At 39.1% G+C, this 19,515-nt stretch overlaps 1 protein-coding gene across 1 annotated transcript; it reads right to left on the bottom strand.

Moving 5' to 3' along the window:
- Positions 1-1,625: 1,625 nt before the first annotated feature.
- On the bottom strand, positions 1,626-18,927 carry KCNK1 (potassium two pore domain channel subfamily K member 1). The gene is made up of 3 exons (XM_015820613.1): positions 18,573-18,927; positions 5,914-6,309; positions 1,626-3,741 (listed from the first exon to the last, which is right to left on the bottom strand). Exons 1-3 carry the CDS (start codon positions 18,925-18,927, stop codon positions 3,482-3,484), a joined length of 1,011 nt encoding a protein of 336 aa, XP_015676099.1. The 3' UTR covers positions 1,626-3,481.
- Between the last annotated feature and the right edge of the window lie 588 nt (positions 18,928-19,515).

Here is a 19,515-nt window from a genome sequence, read left to right as displayed (position 1 = left end):
AGAAGAAGAAGAAGAAGAAGAAGAAGAAGAAGAAGAAGAAGAAGAAGAAGAAGAAGAAGAAGNAGTAGTAGTAGTAGTAGTAGTTGGAAGGGACCTTGGAGGTCATCTAGTCCAGCCCCCTGCTCAGGCAGGAAACCCTATACCATTTCAGACAAATGGCTGTCCAATCTCTTCTTAAAGACTTCCAGTGTTGGAGCATTCACAGCTTCTGGAGGCAGGTTGTTCCACTGAATTCCGTTCTGGGCGTTCTATGAGAAAAAAAAGCCCTGCCTAAATGTAGAACCTTACTTTTTTCACCATTGAATTTCATTTTGTTAGATAGCGCCCAGTGTTCATGTCTGTCAAGATCCTTCTGTATCTTAAGCCTGTCTTTTGGAGTGTTGGCAGGTTGAAATTCCTGTTTCGATTATCTTACTGCAGGCTATGTGGGGCTGCCTATGAAAAGTTTTTGAGAGACTTCAATTGGTCAAGAATGATATAGCCAAACTATTAACTAGGAGTAGTTATGAGAAAAGGTATAGCTTTACAGTGTATTAGGCCCCCAACCTTTTGGGCACCAGGGACTGGTTCCGTGGAGAGAGGTTTTTCCATGGACCGGGAGTGGGTGTGGTTTCGTAGGCTGCCTGCATCCCATGGATAGGGCTTTGCTTGTTTCTGTGGACGTTTCTGGAATGCTGCAGACTGGGGCCGGACAAGGGGTTGGGGACCCAATCTAGGGTATTGGCTGTTCCTTCTAGCTTAGTATCATCTGCAAATTTGATAAGTTCCCCTTCTATTCCCACTTCTTAGTTCCCTCCATGTAAACGTAGTACCATTAAGGACTACTCGTTGAGTACAGTTTGTCTGCTAGTTACAAATCCATCTGATGGTGATGCTATCTATCCCACTTTTTTCTAATTTACCATGAAGTAGATTGTGATCTACTTTGTTGAATGCCTTGCTGAAGTCTAAGTATACTATGTCCACAGCATTTTGCTGGTCTACTAATTTAGTCACTTTGTCAAAGAATGAAATAAGATTGGTTTGGCATGATCTGTTTTTAACAAACCCGTGCTGACGTTATCATTTTACTTGCTCCTAAATGTTCGCAGATCTGTTGTTTTATTATCTTTTCCAGTATCTTCCTGGTACTGATGTTAGGCTGATTGGTCTGTAGTTTCCTGGGTCTGGTTCCCCCCCCTTTTTTTTTTTTGAAGATGGGAACTACATCAACTCTTTTCCAGTCCTCTGGTAGTTCCCTGGTGCTCCGGGATTTTTAAAACATGTGGTTCTGAGATGACATTTGCAAGCTCCTTTAGAACTCTGGGGTGCAATCTGTCAGGTCCCGGTGATTTATACTCAATGAATGAAGGCCAACACTAGCTAAAGAAGTGGCATCCGTGATTTTACACTGTTATGTGTATGATGATAATAATAATATACCATTTTGCATTCTACTCTATTGAACATAGGGCACTGAACACCTGTCACTAAGTCCAGATGGGATGTGGCAGATGTGTACTGAAGAAGCTAGTGGTAGTGGTAACAGTGGTGGTAATATATATCTTGTCTCATGCGACAAGTAAATTCACAGTTAAATATTAGAATGTCAAAAAAAGAGAGAGAGAATTGGAACCATACATGATTTATTTTAAAAGTCTGAAATACTAATTGTTAGAATAATAATTCCTTATCTCTACAGGTTTTTTTTACAGTACCCTTATTCTAACTAAGCTTTATTATGTTCTTACTTAAAAAAATAAAACAAAACAACTTTGTGCAATTATGCAGCTTCACCTGTTTCCAGGCAACAATTGTCAATAAAATCTGAAGTCTATAGTACAATACAGTATGAAGGATGCTGCAGCATTCAAGCTACTTGGAAATACTGTCATCAATATGAGTAGGCTGTCATATTAAAAGAAAACAAAACAAAACAGGAATGTTAACATTGCAGGCATAATGACTTATCCTTCCACATTCATTTGGTCAGAATTTAAGTCATTCTTTTCAGTGCCATAGTTTGAATGATTTTTTCTTAATTAAAAAAAAATCTATGAGGAAAAGAACCTTTAAAATTTCAAATCTGACATTTCATTTCTAACAATCTGCATGATATGCACAATATATAAATATATTTATGTACATAAATAAAAGTTGAACTATACAATCGAAACAAACATTAAGTGGTATAAAAATATCGGCTTTCATGAGCATGCACTACACCAAGCTTCAAATCAAATTAAAGAAGCATCTCTGAGTTGTGGTTTCTTAAAAATAAATTTCAATTCACATAGATTTTGAAGCAGATTTATCAAGAAAGTCCTTCCCTAGTAAAGGTACAAAATCTATTAATAAACATTAAATTCATGTACAGTGCTTTTAGGTGATAAGAGCTTTCAAGTATTTTTCTCTTTTCTTCATTACTTCAATATTCAGCTTGATTATTATTTCACTGAATAAATAAGATCATAGCTCTACAACTGCTTGGCTATGAATAGTTTGAAAACTCACAGGCAGTCTACTAAAACTGGAGCCCAGCGTGAAGTGAAAATGCTAAGGAAGATGGCTTTCCACTGTAATATGCCTTCAGTTCTGTATGCTGGTGTTCGCAGGTCCCTGTTCCTACAACCCTCTCAAATCTGTCGCATAACATCCTTTTGTGGTATTTAAGGCTAGAAGGAAAACACCCAGAGATCACATTCAGGCTTAGTAAAGTCTACATGCAGAATATATTTTGGAGTAAAATTACTTGATGTAGGCTTAGTGTGTAGCAAGTGTAAAACTCTAAGCAACTTTCTGCCACACATAAAACCTCTTTGTCCAAACTCCCTCTCCAGACTGTACACAGGATAGAGGTGATAGATCAGAGTAGTACATTAGACCGGGGAGAGATATTTCAGAATGGCTGTTTGTTTGCCTTATTCATACTGAGACAAACCCTAAATGTTTTCAGAATTTAGAATGACTGAGTGCATAACAGATTGAATAAACTTGGTTCTCACTTTTGGGTTCTGTAGTGATAAATGCACTGCCACATAGCTCAGTGACTGCCATCTGGAAGATTATTCCTATTTTCCAAGTGCTGCTGTGGCTACCATATTTCCTTATGGGGAAAGCATGAAGATTTACTAACTCAGTGCTTTCCAAAGATTTGTTGCCATGCATGAAATTGGCATACGAAAGACTAATCTTTGTTAAAAAGGAAATTACTTTGTTGATTCTTGGGCGGGAAAGCCTGAACAGGATAGTCTTATCTTGTATACTGTGTATACATCATAAAGCCTGAGGTTCTCAACTGCACGCTAAGCATTCCCAATATGTAGAACCAGCAACAAAAATACCTCCTTTTGGCCCATAAATTGGAAAAGATCCCAAAGCATTATGAATATATGAATAGTAGAGCACAGCATTCCTGCTTCTATAATTACATTAACAGTATTAGTTCTAACTGCAAGAATGTTAAGTGCACTGTTGTTGATACTGGAATGGAAGCCCTTGGTTAATTGTTTATAAAGCCATCACAGTTAAGTGTAGCTTGAGGAGTCACAAAAGGCTCATCTATTTTCTGGTCATCCTTCATGGATGCTGCCTGGTCTGAAATTGAAGAGAAGGACAGTTGGTCATGTTCTGTAATGTGCACTTGGTCTTCTTCCTTGTTTCTCTTCACGTAGAATATTTTCCTAAATTTTTTTAGTTCATGAAGCTCACAGAAAGTCTCTAGAACAACCAGCATTGCAATGAGGCCCAGCAACAGGTAACCTAGGAAAGAATGATAAGAGTTGATGAACTATGAATTGATTGAATGTAGGTCATACCATTCTGAAGCGGTGCAAATCTCCACAGTGAAAAAGTATTAATGGCTAATCCAGAAACTCTGAGTGTCTAGGCCATGCAATCCTTCTGCATGTCCCCATGAAATCTGCCACATTCTGAAAGACTTAAATCAAAACACTAGGACTCTTAAGCAGAATTGCACACCATCTTGTGTACTGACTAACATAATTATCAAACATATAAAAAAGGCATGAATAATGCTCATCTATAGTGTGATTTGACTAACCATGTAATTTTGTAATATATATTACATATATATTTCAAAATTTGGATTGCTAACAAAGAATTAAGGGAGAACTGGAATAGCCATTTCGAACTTTTTAGTTCTTTTCAACCAGACATACCCTTCTGAGATTCGAACCTGGGATGTCTGCATGTTAGGCAGATGTATTAACCTCTAGACCACAGGCTCTTTCTCACTTTGTCAGCTATGAGACAGGGGAGAAGAATTATCTTGAGTTTGGTGCTCTAGTTTGAGCAGATACAGGCAAAAGATTCCTTTCTCCCATATTTGGGCCGACAGGGTGCACCAAACTCAAGATAATATATATATATGACCAATCAAAACTGCTTATTAAAATCCAGCAAAAATCTCTCAATCTGTCTCTCTCTCTCTCTTTATCTCTTCCGCAAGTAGATTAACATGGAGTTCTAGAGTATTAGTTATACATTCAGAGTATAATACAAGAGTTATACAATCAACAATAATACTCTTGCTAATTAAACATAAATTTGGAACTAAATTTATCTATGTCTGAAAATATCATTCTAATCATTGCAATCAACAAAAGTCTGGGTTTCACGGTCATATTATCTACACAGTTTCAATGTAAATACCCCAGTGGTGGGATTCAGCCAGTTCGCACCACTTTGGCAGAACCGGTAGCTATTTTTTTTTGTTGCCCAGGTCCAGAATGGACTTCCGGAAGCAGCATCCACACAGAGAACAGGTTGTTCACATATTTGAATTTCACCACTGAAATACCCCATTATCCTATGTATACAACATCTGCTGAAAACTAAGAGATAAAAGCTACATAATCACATGTAATAAAATATTTTAAAATGTGATCAGAAGATGACCAATCAGATACATTACCAAGAGTGATAGGAAATCAGAAGTATTTGGAGTGATCTACTCTGCTCTGTGCTAGAGTCTATTAACCTTGCAAATATTAAGAATATTAGCACATTTAAGAAAATGTACTTTAAGATAAGGAATAAAAACCAAAGAGCTGAATATCCAGTTGCTTTTTGTCAAGTTAAGAATCAGAATTTGACAGAACTCTTTGGAGGAACTCTGATGACACATCTAACTTTGAGGTGATTGCAGCTTGTGTCCTCCTGTCCTAGAAAATAAGGTTCTGATATACTGTACATATTTTTTTAAAATATAGTGGCTCCATTTAATTGTTAATTTTTGGTTCCTATAAACAGACAATTTATAGCTATTCTATGAATCATTTATAAGAATTTGATTGCATTTAGTAATATCTGACTGATTAACTTTGCTTGTCAGAATGAGAATATATAGGTAGTTCTCAACTTACGATCACAATTCAGCCCAAAATTTCCATTACTAAGCAAGACAGTTGTTAAATGAGCTTTACTGCTCATTTTCTTCCCACAGTTGTTAAGTGAATCATTGCAGTTGTTAAGTTAGTAACACGGTTGTTAAGTGACTCTGGCTTCCCCATTGACTTGTCTTGTCAGGTCCAAAAGATGATTGCCTGGTCTGGGACACTACAACTGTCATAAATACATGCCAGTTGCCAAGCATCTGAATTTTGATCATGTGACCGACCATGGGGATGCTGCAAAGGTCTTAAGTGTGAAAAACAATCTTAAGTCATTTTTTTAGTGCCGTTGTAACTTCGAACAGTCACTTAAATAAATGGTTACAAGTCAAGGACTACCTGTACATATTCTATAGCAACGAGTCAAAAAATGTAATATAAACATTAAACAAAAAGTAAAACTTCAATAAGAATTTCAAAAACCCTATTGACTTTTTTTTGTATCTGCAGTTATATAATATAAAAAGCTATTAGGGAGAAATATGCCTTTTTCTTATTAGTGTGCTAGTTTGCTACTCACATGTAATTCCTATTTTATACAGCTCTCTGAATTTTTGGTCATAACCTTCTCCTGGAACATAGTCGCCAAGGCCGATGGTGCTGAGAGAAATGAAGCAAAAATAAAAAGACTCCAGAAAGTTCCAATCATCTTCCAGGACAGAAAATATTATTGCTGGGATAAAGAAAAAGCATGAGACGGTCATAAAGCCCAAAATCACTGCGTGGATGATGGCCACAATTTGCTTCGAAAAGCCCCAGTGGATGTGGAAATATAATACAGGCCGCCTGGTGACATAGACAATGATGCGCTGGACCACGGCTGTCAGGAAGAGCAGGGTGAAGGGGATCCCAATAACCGAATAGATGATGCAAAAGGCTTTTCCTCCATCTGACAAAGGCACAGTGTGACCATAACCTGTAACACAAGCAGAAGGACAGCAGTGAGACTTAGAGGATTATGCGTGGAGGAAAGCTATTAAGTTTGAACGCACTGTCAGAGAGCAGACTTAAGATGGTCGAGTAGCTACCTCAACCTGTGGTTGAAATGCAGAGTTTTACTTTTTAATCATTGGCTGTACTTCGTTAAAGATCATTCATGTCTACCACAGAACAAAAAGCAAAGAGAAAGAAAAGCTGCACTTTGAAATTTGGAAAGCCATCTTGTAATTGTTTATTAAACTCCTAACTACAGTGTTTTGGTGGGAGAAAAGTGAGAGTGAACTTATCTGGAGTTTCTAAGCAAACCTTCATTCTACAAGAAATGGGAGGGAGCTCCATTTAAAACTGAAGAATATTTGTCTCATCTATGGAGGGGGGGGAATGGAGAAAGCACTTGCAAATAGTATCACTCTTTTTCTTTTAATTTTATTAACGTTTTAAAGGAAACACTAAAACCAACACAAACTAATACATAATTTAAAATAAAGAAAGGGAGAAAGGAAAAAGAAAAGAGAAAAATGTAGAGAGAAAAGAATAGGAATAGAAAGAAGCTGCCAATTTTCTTTGCAGGAAATACAGTGTGGATATTTGCTTGGTTACTCACAAAGGTGGGATTCAGCCGGTTCACACCACTTCGGCAGAACCGGTAGCTAATTTTTTATTGCCCAGGCTCAGAACGGACTTCCGGAAGTGGCATCCACACAGAGAACCAGTTGTTCACATATATGAATCCCACCACTGGTTACTCATTGCTTATTCTGTGATTACAATACAAAAAGTTCACTTTTTTCTATTATCTATTTTTTTTCCTAATCATCTAAACCACAAGCCATAAGTGTGTTTTTTCTGTTTCATGAAAAAAGTCTGTAAAAGGTTTCCAGACAGTCATAAATGTATATGTTGTTTTTTTCTTTTAAGTAAATAAGTTAATTTAACCAGCTCTGCCAGTTCCATCATCTTAACCAGCCATTCCTCTCTCGTGGGCAGAATGGAACCTTCCCATTTTTGACCACTTAGCAATCTTGCTGCACATGTCAAAAATAAAAATAAAGGTTTATGTCATTTTTTCTAGTTAACTGTCCATCAGTTCCCAAAGAAAAGCCTCTTGTTTTAATTGTACTTTAGTCTTCAAAATGTCCTGAATCAATGTATTTGTATCCACTCTTTACAGCTCTTTAACATATCCACTAAACATGATAGAACATCCCTTTATATCGTTCACATTTCCAACACAGATTCAAAGTATCTTTATATAAGTAGACTCATAATGGGGAGCCTGCCCATTATGGTCACATGTTATAATGGTGGTTAAGCAAGATCACCTTGCTTAATGACCCCATCTCCTGCTTTCGCTGATGTGGTTATTAAATGATCATGTCGCTCATTAAGGAGAACATGGGGTGCCTTGGGGTGGAGAGGCCTAGCACAGGATCAGGCCCTCTGCCCCAGGCCTTCCACACACCCCTGAGACACCCCATGTTCTGCTTCCCACCATCAGGTTCCCCACAGTCCTTGGAACTATTTTCCCAAACCAACAGGGTCCCTTTTTTCTCCCTTCCCTCTGACATGCTAATGTACCAGAGAGAGATTAATAGCTTATTTTATCCAAATTACAAATCACAAATTATGACAGGGGAATATTGGCCCACCTCCTAAAAGGCCGTTCCAGACTTACATTTCTTGTTCTGCTTATGACATATAATTTATAAACTATCATGCAGTATCAATTTCTGAGTTGGGTGGTCATATAAATCTTTGAAATAAAACTGTTCAAATACAATCAATTCAGAATTAACCGTATGCACTCCAACCACAATATATTAATTTGTTTCTGAGTATCCAAATGCTGAATAACAAAACTGAAAACTGATGTAAGTTCTTTGCAAGATCTTTGCAAGTCAAGTTGATTTTCTAACATTACAGATCAGTTGGACAGAAACAACCAAAAAGTTTCTGTCCAGTAAAAACTAATAAACAACACAGAAGAAGTAGTCAGGTTTGAAGGCTACTTTAAGATCTCTTGGTAGAAAACTCACAGGTCACTTGTTTAACCTGCTGTGCAATGAACTATCAATAAATATTATCAAGGTGAGGCAACTATTTGCAAACTAGGGCTGTCTCCTAGCACAAGGGTTGAAACAACAAAAAGAATTGATAGAAATGTACATGATGGATAAAATGTTCCAATTTGGGCTGGGTGTATAGAACTTTCCATCAGTTAAAAGTGTTGAGTATTTCTTTTCAGCAGTTGCCTGCTATGTCATGACTTTTTTTTTTTTTAATTTTAAAGCCTGTAGGTAGTTTTTGAAAATGCTGTTGGATTTTTGGCATTAGGCCCCAATTCTAGTTATGCTTCTAGCAGGCTACAAAACATGCATGGCTATGTTAATAGCAAGCTAATTAAAGTAGTATTTATTTTGCCAAGAATAGAATATTCGGAGACATGGAGTGTTCAAGGTTTCTTTGAAGCAAGAAAATCAGTTTAATGGCATGCTTTTTCATCTTCGGCTGTGGCGTTTACAAACGTGCATCAATCGTTAATGCTCAACCTCATTAATCCAGACTGCTGAAAACCATGGTTATTCCTAAAACACTGTGACAATTGTCAGCTGTAAAACTAGTGCCAAAATAGAAAAATGTGAGATAGACAGCATTACTATCAGCTGCATTCACAGCTGGCTGACCAACCGCATTCAATGTGTAGTCCTCAATGGAACTAGATCTACAGGGAGGGGAGCATGCCGTGGGGTACTTCCAAGGTTCTGTCTTAGGCCCAATGTTCTTCAACATCTTCATAAATGATTTAGATGAGGGAACAGAAGGGGAACTCATCAAATTTGCAGATGACAACAAGCTGGGGGGAATAGCTAACACTTAGAAGATAGGCTTAAGATCCAGAAAGATCTTGACAGACTCAAACACTGGACCCTATCCAACAAAATGCAATTCAGTGGTGAGAAAAGTAAGGGTTTTTTTGCTCCCTGACTGGCTAATAGCACAAGAAATGCCTGCTGCGTGATGTACCTGTGCAGAATCGTGACTCAGCCTAGGAGGAACCAACGTCAGGAGCAATTAATCCAGCCCAGGCTTCTAACAGTAGTATATGGCACTTGTCAGTAGCACATGAGTAGTAGAATTTTCACTACAGCTTGACAGTAAAATACATTGATAACCACTGATATATTTAATAAATCAAATGTCTAACAAGTCAGAAAGAAGTTCTATAATCTGGGAAAGTTATTTCTTCCTGTACAATGAGCAGCAGAAATCCTGCTGGAAATAAAATGAGTCCAATGTGTAGAAAAATAAGAGGGGAATAAAACAAACAAAATGGGTTACATATTTTCTCCTGTAGCCAGGAGTGCTTTGATTTACTGTATGAAAAAAAATAATGTCAAAGCTGTAGTGCCTTAAGACAAACAGAGGGAAGGTGCGACGAGACAAGAGGGCCTCAATTTGTTCAAAAATCAGTGGGGACTTTTGCAGGAGCCACTACTCTGAGTGCAGAGGCTGCCAAAGGATAATCTCAGTGCATGAGTTCTTCTGTGAAAAAAAGATAGTTCCTTGACTTACAATTGTAATAAAGCCTGGAATTACAGCTTAAGTCAAGACATCATGTGACTGGACCTGTTTTTCCAACATTTTTTGCAGTGGTCTTAAGAGAATACTGTGCTCATGAAATGAATCCATAATGAGAAGGGGGGGGGGTGTTTGCCAGAAACTGGAAATAAACACCAGTAAAGTTATCTGGTAGTTATTTAATATTTATAATATTAATGATAATGCAATTCACAGGATTAATCCATCTCCTTATTTATTTGGCTGTCCAACTCAAACAATATGCTCTGGAGAGTGTACAAGAAAAGGAGCCAATCCCCACTTCCCACCTTTATACAACAAAAAAATCCTCATGTGGCCTCAATTTGTAACTCTTTAAATCAACCACATATTTTCCCAGGATCCTGTGACTGTCCTCTGCAGCTTCAGTGTGATTCTGGGAGAGTTATAGTATGTGCATGCTTGTGTGTGAACCAAAGGATTTTTTTCCCTTCAGATCCATAGCACTGCATAGCCATAGTTATTGCAGAAACTTCAATTTTTGCCCTCTGATCAGCAGGTTTATGAATGAATCTGTGCTTGAAATTGATATTACAGATCCTTCACTCTTTGAATTTTAAATACAGCTCCTATTATGTTGATTACCTGAGTTATTAAGACTCTAATTACATAGTTTTCTTAATCCATCCAGCAATCAACATAATTTTCTTGTTGGCAGTGATGTTATCAGTGAAGAATCACTCACTCTACATTTTTAATTTATATTATAATATTAATATATACGGTATTACAATATTGCCGTTCAGTTTCAGAACTATGGCGAAAGAATAAATACAGATTTTTAAAATGGCTTACATATTGGTTAATAATCAACAGCTCTCACCCACAATATCTGGATTCAGGTCTTCTGAATTTCATTTTTTTACAGAAGAACATTTACTTGAATCTAGCTAATCCTTCTGCAAAATGGCCCTTTTAATTTCTAAGGCTGGCTAGATGCATTAAGGTTGTAATACACAGAACACTTAGTTGGGAGCCAGACCATTGACTTATTTCTGAGGAAACATTCACAACTCATGTTTTGCATGAGTTCCAAGATATGTCGACATCATGTTATCATCATCTTATCTTATTTTACCGTAACTTTATGTTACAGTTACATCAATGTGTACTTTGTTGAGTAACATTCTTACACAGCAAGAAATATTATGCTCATATTTAGGAATTCATATGACTCAGACTTCCTGGACAGAGGTAATACAAACAGGAAAAATATTCTTCGAATTATGTGTCATACAAAAAACTTGAGGCAGATGGCAGATATCAAACCCGCCATACAGTGAGAAACTGAATAGAAGTAGATGAAAAAAACTCAGTAAGCTTAATTATTAAATTTCTGCAGCTTCTTTATATATGAGCATGAGAAAAGCTGCTTTAAGTTCATCTATACTTACAGCTGCTAGGACTTTCAAAGAATAGCTTTAATTCACGTTTATAACACGTTTAAGTCAATAACCAGCAGGAGGCTGGTTTAAGTTAACTGACATGTAATCTTCACGCATGGTGTTATAAACGTGAATTAAAGTTTCCGTATTTGACTTTATCCTACAACAGATGGCAGGGATGGCAACAACGGCTAATCTCAACAAAGATTAGGCTCAAATCTAATTAGCATTTTTATGAGAGGCCACCAGGAAATCGCAGTAACTTAGACATGTTGTATTGTTCCAAAAGATTTTTATCATCTTGAGTTACATGCCTCCTCAACTAGAGATGCCCAAACTTTAAAACATACTACAAGTTGACTCAATTAAATACATGCTTGGAGTGGGGTTAACAACAACTGCAATTCATGTGATGTTTGTCTCACTGCCATTACATTTCACAAAAAGCTATAAAGTCTGGGCACCACACCCAGAGACAAACTGGAACAATTTCAAAAAGAGGATGTGAGGATAACCAGGAGACTACAAGCTATATGCTATTTAAAAAGCCTGGAAGAACTGAAAATGTTCAGTATGAGACAAAATACTGATGGTGAATATGTTAGCATTTTTCAAATATTTGAAATGATATGGAGCACCATTTCCCACATAGCCCATGAATTAAACATCAGCACAGAAATTAAAGCCCATGCTCTATAATTTTATAGCACTAGACTATAAATCCCGATTGAGGGATTCAGTTACAGGAAGGTGAATTCTTATAAATTCTTATAAATTAAGAACACATTTCTAATGAACAGAGCTTTTTGGCAATAGAAGAAATTACTGAGATAGGTGATGGGGTTTCCTTCATTGGGAAATTGAGGTTAGGCAGCCATGCCCTGGGATTCCTGAACTAAGCAATTGACTCAAAAGCCTTTTTCCAGTTTTGGAGTTCCATGGGGTCAATAAGCTAAACACACTTAATCAGTCAAGTTATCTTTTATCATTTCAAATGAAACTTTAAAGGCAACAATAATTAGCCTCTCTCAAAAATGAATGTAAGTTGCCTGTGTGTGAAATATTTACTATGTTATGTGAAAAGACTTTCTAAACACACTGGCCCTGAATATTTCATAAAGTTGTAAAATGCACATGCAAACAAACAAAAGAAGACCCTGTGAATTCTTTTAACTACAGTGAAAGAATTGGGTATGTCTTTTCCTTAAACATTTCTAAATTCTTATATTATTTAGCAGTAATTGCCAAGAGTTGTTTGACAGCAGAGGGCTATAAAAAAATAATGAAAACACATTTGCAAGTACAATTGGATATTACAGAATATCAGTCCATGAAGTGAATGAACTAAACTAAACCAACTAGCCAGAATCCATAAAAACAGTATTAAACTGTAAATGCATAAGCATAAAATGCTTTAATTTGGCAATAAACGAATGTAATGTTGATCAAGTTCTGTTAGGCATTCTGGAGCTGAAAATGCTCTGTTCTGTATGTCTTTCTTATCAAATATCTTCTGATATTTCACCTAATTCATGGCTATACTAATATGGGAAGAGGTGCTCCTTCTTATATTTGAGTCTCAAACTAGTAAGTGATTTAAATCTAACAGCAGCTCCCTAAATTGGGCTGAGAGATGTGCACAGCTTTGAAGGGACACTTTATGTGAATGAAACAGAGACAAAACTGGGATACAAAACCTTCCCTCCCCCTGGTGAGCAGCAGAATGGAATAGCTATACTGTATGGTCTCAGCAGCAGAAGTAGCTTCTGTACCATGTAGAATGCACAAGCACAGGGGTAGGCAACCTTGGCTCTTGTATGACTCATGGACTTCAACTCCCAGAATTCCTGAGCCAGCCAAGTCATATGATGTAAATTGATGGGCAACGCCAGCCACAAGTCCAGCTGTGGATTTAGCACTATATAATACTTTGGATCACCTTTATTGGCATGCCGTAAAATGACATATTACAGATGCTAATCCCACCGGGAAATCGTTATAGCTCAGCTTTTCTTGTAAGAGAGAAGTTACAGCTGGAAAATCATCCATGGATGGATGGATTCTCACAGTCATCAAAGAAACTTCCTTGGGCGTTATCTATCTATAATGTTACTTCAGCTCGTTAGCCTCTGTCTAGACCAGGGGTAGGCAACCTTGGCTCTTTTATGACTCATGGACTTCAACTCCCAGAATTCCTGAGCCAGCACAGCTGGCTCAGGAATTCTGGGAGTTGAAGTCCACGAGTCATAAAAGAGCCAAGGTTGCGTACCCCTGGTCTAGACTCTAGTCCATTGCTGAATATTTATTATTTTTAATAAAAAGATCTACCAGACTAAGCTTTGCTTTTAGAGTTTACTTATAACTACGGCCTGTACAACTATATGTCAATGTAATAAAAAAGTAGTTATTCATCACATTTAATTACAGGATTTGAAGAATTATTTCTAATCCTCACATTTATAAACTATAATTCCTATTATCAGGAGAAATGCAATGGAGAATGTGAGTTTCTTTTTAAGATTGTTCCTTTTAGAACATCAAAAGGCTTTCTAAGTGCAATTTGAAAGTCAATTATTCTCAATTGAGATATTTTTGTATCGTGGTTTCTTTTTTTTAAAGCATCTCTCGTGTTCATGAAAAGAAAGCTTGTTAAAATATTTCAACGACTCCCTTTTCTGCACATTGAATTAATCTTCTGATTACAACTTCACTCACTCCTTCTTTTGAAACAGTATTTATTGCCAACATTCCTATTTTGTACAAACATTTCTCTTTTTAAATATCTGATCAAGGTATTCCATATAATAATTTTGCTAGGTTGATTCTTAATTTCATGTTTTTCTTTTACTATTTTAAACTTTGACAATTTTTATTATTGGGTTTTTTTCCCGTTTAATTGTGTCTGATTCTAGGAGATTGTCTGGACAAGTCCTGCATTTTTTTTTTGTCAAGGTTTCTCAGAAGTGATTTGCCATTGCCTCCTTTCTAGGGCAGAGAGAAAGTAATTGGCACAAGATCACCCAGCTGATTTTGTGCCAAGGTGGGACTAGAACTCACTGTCTCTCAGCTTCTAGCATGATGCCTTAACTCAGGGATAGGCAACCTTGGCTCTTTTATGACTCATAGACTTCAACTCCCAGAATTCCTGAGCCAGCCATGCTGAGGGGAAAGGGAGAGGTTTCCAAGCTGAGCCATGCTGGCTCAGGAATTCTTGGAGTTGAAGTCCACGAGTCATAAAAGAGCCAAGGTTGCCTACCCCTGCCTTAACCACTACACCAAACTGGCTGTTATATTAAATAGACATTATTTAAAAGAACATATAGCTGTGAAACTACCAATCAATGACAGTCGGAAAACTATATGCAAAACAGCCTTATAGGTAGGCAAAATGGAACAAAACTATCATCCTTCACTTGTTTACTTCAAGAAAGACCACTGAATTCCTTGTTTACTTAGTTTGTTAGAATCTAACCCTGTTGTACATGTTACATGTTAATTCCACCTGGAAATCATCATAGCTTGGTGATTCTTATCCTTAAAGCTGAAATCCATTCTGCTTCGTGCCCCATTAAAATGCCCCACCATGAAAAGCCCCTACTGAAAAACTGCTTCGGCAGAGGGCTGTTGCAATGGCATAAGGTTGTCTTTCCAATAGCAATGGACAGGGTTGTATAGATCAGGATGATTCCATCACAAGACGGGTACCAATACAGGCAGATAACATTCCTTGCAGACTTCCCTGTGATGTGTCTTTTAATGTTGAGGCACTCTGAAGGGCAGAAGCAGAGACTGGGGTGGGATGCATGAGAAAAGTTCACTCACATCACTTAAGATTTAGAGGCTTTCTACACAAATAATTTATAGTTCTATCCAGCCGCAAATCTCTGATGCTGATGGACTATATAGCATCCCAATGATGTGAAACCATCAAAAACTGATGTGGAAATGTTCTTTGATTAATCTAAATCATTTTGGACTACAAGAAGCCTATGCTCTTGATTCACAATTTGGGGTTTGTTGAACAGTTCAACAAATTATTCTGTCATTGTCATCCTCACACAGCAATGGCAAATCCAGGTGGTTCAATGCCCTTTTGGGGGGACTTTGAGTTAGTGTTGACTATCTCAACATTAACTCAACACTTGGCCAAATCCCTGTAGTTATCTTGACAAGATTTCGGAAGCAGTGTCCCATTGCCTGTTTCTTGGGCTGTGTGCCTAACCCAAGGTCATCCAGTTGGTTTTGTGCCCAAGGCAGGTCTTGAACATATGGTTTCCCAGTTTCTAGCCTGGTGCTTCAACCATCTCACCAATGACTATTAGCTATGATTGTCATAGTTAAAATTCAAAAATGATTGGGAAGAAGGCATATTAGATATTTCAGGATATACATTGTTTATATCTATTTTCATGCTTGAAGAAAAGATGTGGCTCCTTTAATAGTTATAGTTGTTTATGCAGAGTCTGCATCTTATGTCTTTTTTGGAGCACACTCAATCCTAATACAAACATAAAATCTATCCATCAAAAATATCACCTTCCAAAAGGACACACAATACCATGGCAATTTTCAGAATTAAAAATTAGCAGTTTGGGTCCTATATATATAGTAATGGTTAATACAAAAGTTTCATTATCATCCATGTCATCCAAACTGATCAGAATATGGCACATGATACTGAATATCACATTGACAGTACCTCATACCAGCTTTATGCAATTTTAACTGCTGAATCAGCAAGACCTCCAAACAATTTAAGGGCAATATATCCTATCCATAAAAGGATCTTTATTTAGAACTAAGGAAAAAATGCATTAAAGGATTGATACTTAACTGGATGGTTTAGGACAACATACATTTGGGTACACAATACATTAGCTGCAGAGACACAAGCTAAATGATGAATTAGTTATGGGTGTACTTTCCCTTCCTAAGTCTTATGAGATGAGCAATCGTTTTCCATTATATCAGGAAATACAATACCATCTTGTCCTCACCAGGTCACCTTATTCAAAAAGGAAAGAGAAACACAGTAACAAAGTTGCATCCTCTCAACCTTCTCTTTAGCAGTGGGATGTACTTCCTGCATTTGAGAAGACATGAACAACATCTTCATTTTCAAGTTCTACTGGTTTAAAAGGGCATTTTTAGCTAGAGATACCCCAGTGGCTTCTCTGTTGCTACATGTAATGTTTGCCACATTTCTCTAGGCAAACCATAATGAGTGATAAATCTGATGGCTATTGAATTGGTCGATGATAACAATATTAATGATGGATGGCTGCATTCCATAAGGTCACGTTTACCAGACATGCTATTACAGGTATGATTCATTATCAAAGCAACAAAATGACATTCTCACTAATCAGCATTTCGTTTTTTTAAAAATAACTATTGCAGGACATGTATAGAGTAATAATTTACAATGCTGACCATGCAAGATTTTCATGAATGCAACAAAGATATCATATACATTAAGCCATGACTTGTTTTAATCTCAGACTGTTAAACAAGGCAGAATGGCCTGGCTTGAGAAAAACTATTGTGGCCAGAAGTCACAAACTTGGTTGACACATAATACATAAGACACCCAGGTTTTAGTATATTTTCAGCCACTTTTTCCCAGCCTACCCTACTTCACAAGAATGTTGATGTGGAAAAAAGTAGGAAGGCTGTGTTCCCCTGCTTGAACTCCTGTATGAAAAGTGGGATATAAATCTAATAAATACATAAATGTGTATCTAATACACACACACACACACACGTATATATGTATTTGGAATCAAACAACAAACTAAAGCAGTCAAAGCTGAGCAATTTACATGATTTATTGCCTTACGTGACTTCAGTCTAAAAGTGAAAGCATATTCATTTAGAAATAAGTTCTCACTGGGAATATTTAAGACTGTTTATGATCCTACAAGCACAGTTAAGCAAAAACCCATTGTAATAGCATTGGTGAAAAGGCATGTTCTCAAACTGTGCACCTGTATACATTTACTGTTTTTAAAACTAGATGGCCCATTTTGACAGGCATAGTACTTAGACCAGGGGTAGTCAACCTTGGATCTTTTATGACTCGTGGACTTCAACTCCCAGAATTCCTGAGCCAGCTCAGCTGGCTCAGGAATTCTGGGAGTTGAAGTCCACGAGTCATAAAAGAGCCAAGGTTGACTACCCCTGACTTAGACGAAAGCCAACTGAAATGTAATGTATGAACCCAGCTAGGATTCTTTCTTTTTGGGCTGGCTTCTTTCTTATACTTCAAGCAGGAACCTGTCCCAGCGTTTTATTACTAAAAGAAGAAGTACTGGCCCTATTAACTGGGGGAAAGGGATGGGAGCTTGGGATGACATGATGATGGGAAAAAGAAAGAAAACTTTGCAGTTTGATTACCACTTCACAAAAGATAGGAGTACCTTGTCTCCAAGTCCTCGGTTCTATAGTACCCTGTTCTCAAAGTGTTAGCTCTGTGTACAGAAACCAAGAAGGAGCAGAGGACTGGAGGCAAAAATGGAAGTGCCTGAAGGGGACGGAGGGACAAGAGGGAAAGGGGTCCTTGGTTGTTTTCTTGCAGACATTTCATTACCCAAACTAGGTAACATCATCAGTGCTAGCCATGTTACCTAGTTTGGGTAATGAAACAACCAAACTCAGAGAGCACCAAAGACCCCTCATTTCAACCCTGAGCTACAAATATTCTCCTTTATAAGAGGGAAAGACCCTGACTATGATCACAGACCTCGCTTAACCAAGTCAAGTCAAGATTTCGCATTGGCACCCCACCACACCTGCAATTCTTGGCTAACGAAGAAGCATCCACCCTAGTTATGGTTTCTTTGTGGGACATTTTGTCAACACAGCCCCGTTGTGCTGTTTTTATGGTTCAATGCGTCGAACGCCTCCAGACGGGCGTTATTTCAGCAACCGGGTTAAGCGCGTTGTGTGAAGGCGGACGCTTTCTTTGCAAACCAAACAGCCGCAAGGCAATCCTACCAGAAACGCTCCTCGGCCTCTGCCTTCTAAATTTTCCCAAAGGAGCCAGCTCTTTCTCGGTTGGAAAGGGGTTGCGTGGGGGGGGGGGAGGGGGGAGAAGCCGCCACTTTCTCCCGCCGTAGCGGACTCGACCCCTTCCCCGCGCCTTGGCAGGCCCGTGGCTGGCCTAGGAAGGAAGCAGGCTCCCAATGCAAACGCCAGGCCCGGGCTAAGGCCCGCGCCGCCGCCGCCGCTTTCTTACCTGTGGTGGAGAGCACGGTGCTGGCGAAGAAAAGCGCCGAGGTGAAGTCCCAGTTCCAGCTGCCCGAAGCGTTGCTCAGCACCGAGACGCCGTAGTTGCTGGCCTGCAGGACGCGCGCCAAGAAGCTCTCCAGCTGCTCCTCCGAGAGGCACTGGTGCTCCTCCACGAAGCGCTGCTTCAGTTTGCGCAGCTCCTGGCGCAGGAGGTCTTCGTAGGGCAGCTCCACCGACGAGAAGACCACGGCGCCGAAGAGCAGGTAGAGCAGGTAGCCCAGCACTAGCAAGCCGAAGTACCAGGCGGAGCGGTGCCTCTCCACCAGCCGCACGCACGAGCTGCCCGCCAGCGACTGCAGCATCTTCCCCCGCCAGCGCCGCGCACTCCTTCCGAGCGCCAGCCCGCCACCGCTGCTGCGTGGCCCGGAGCCCGAGGAAGACCCGTGCGTCCCTGAGTGACCCGGGAGGCTCAGCGCAGGAGCCCGGAGCCTCGAGGCGCGCCGGAACAGCAGGAAGGAGGGGGGGAAGCAACCCACGGAGGGTGGCCCCGCAGGCTGTGGCTTCACCCCCGCGCTCTCAGCCCCGAAGCAGAGGTCCCTCTCTCCGCCGTCTCGGACCAGGCTCTTTTCCTGGTTCCTTCTTTCGGTGACTTTCAGTATCCAAAGCCCCGATGATGTGGCGCTCACGTGGCCAGCTCAGGTAACCGGCAACGGGACGCGCGTCACCAGAAGCTGCTGAACTGGTTCCAGCGGGGAGCTTGCTAACCAAATGAGGAAAAGGTGGGGGGGGGGGGAAGCGCGCGGAGGCCCGGGCGGGAGAAAAAAAAATATAAATAAATCCACGAATGATTTCTTGGATCGGGCAAAAGAGGAGAGGTTCTCCCATTCATCGGTCTGCCTCTTGGGTTATTCCGTGGCTTTTAAATTCGGAATCTCGAGGTTCGCCCCGAT

The sequence above is a fragment of the Protobothrops mucrosquamatus genome, unplaced genomic scaffold, assembly GCF_001527695.2.
Source record: "Protobothrops mucrosquamatus isolate PMUCROS unplaced genomic scaffold, P.Mucros_1.0 scaffold1149, whole genome shotgun sequence".
NCBI classification, from domain to species: domain Eukaryota; kingdom Metazoa; phylum Chordata; class Lepidosauria; order Squamata; family Viperidae; genus Protobothrops; species Protobothrops mucrosquamatus.
Note: the sequence above shows the minus strand (reverse complement) of the source record. Positions and strands in the feature narration are given on the sequence as shown.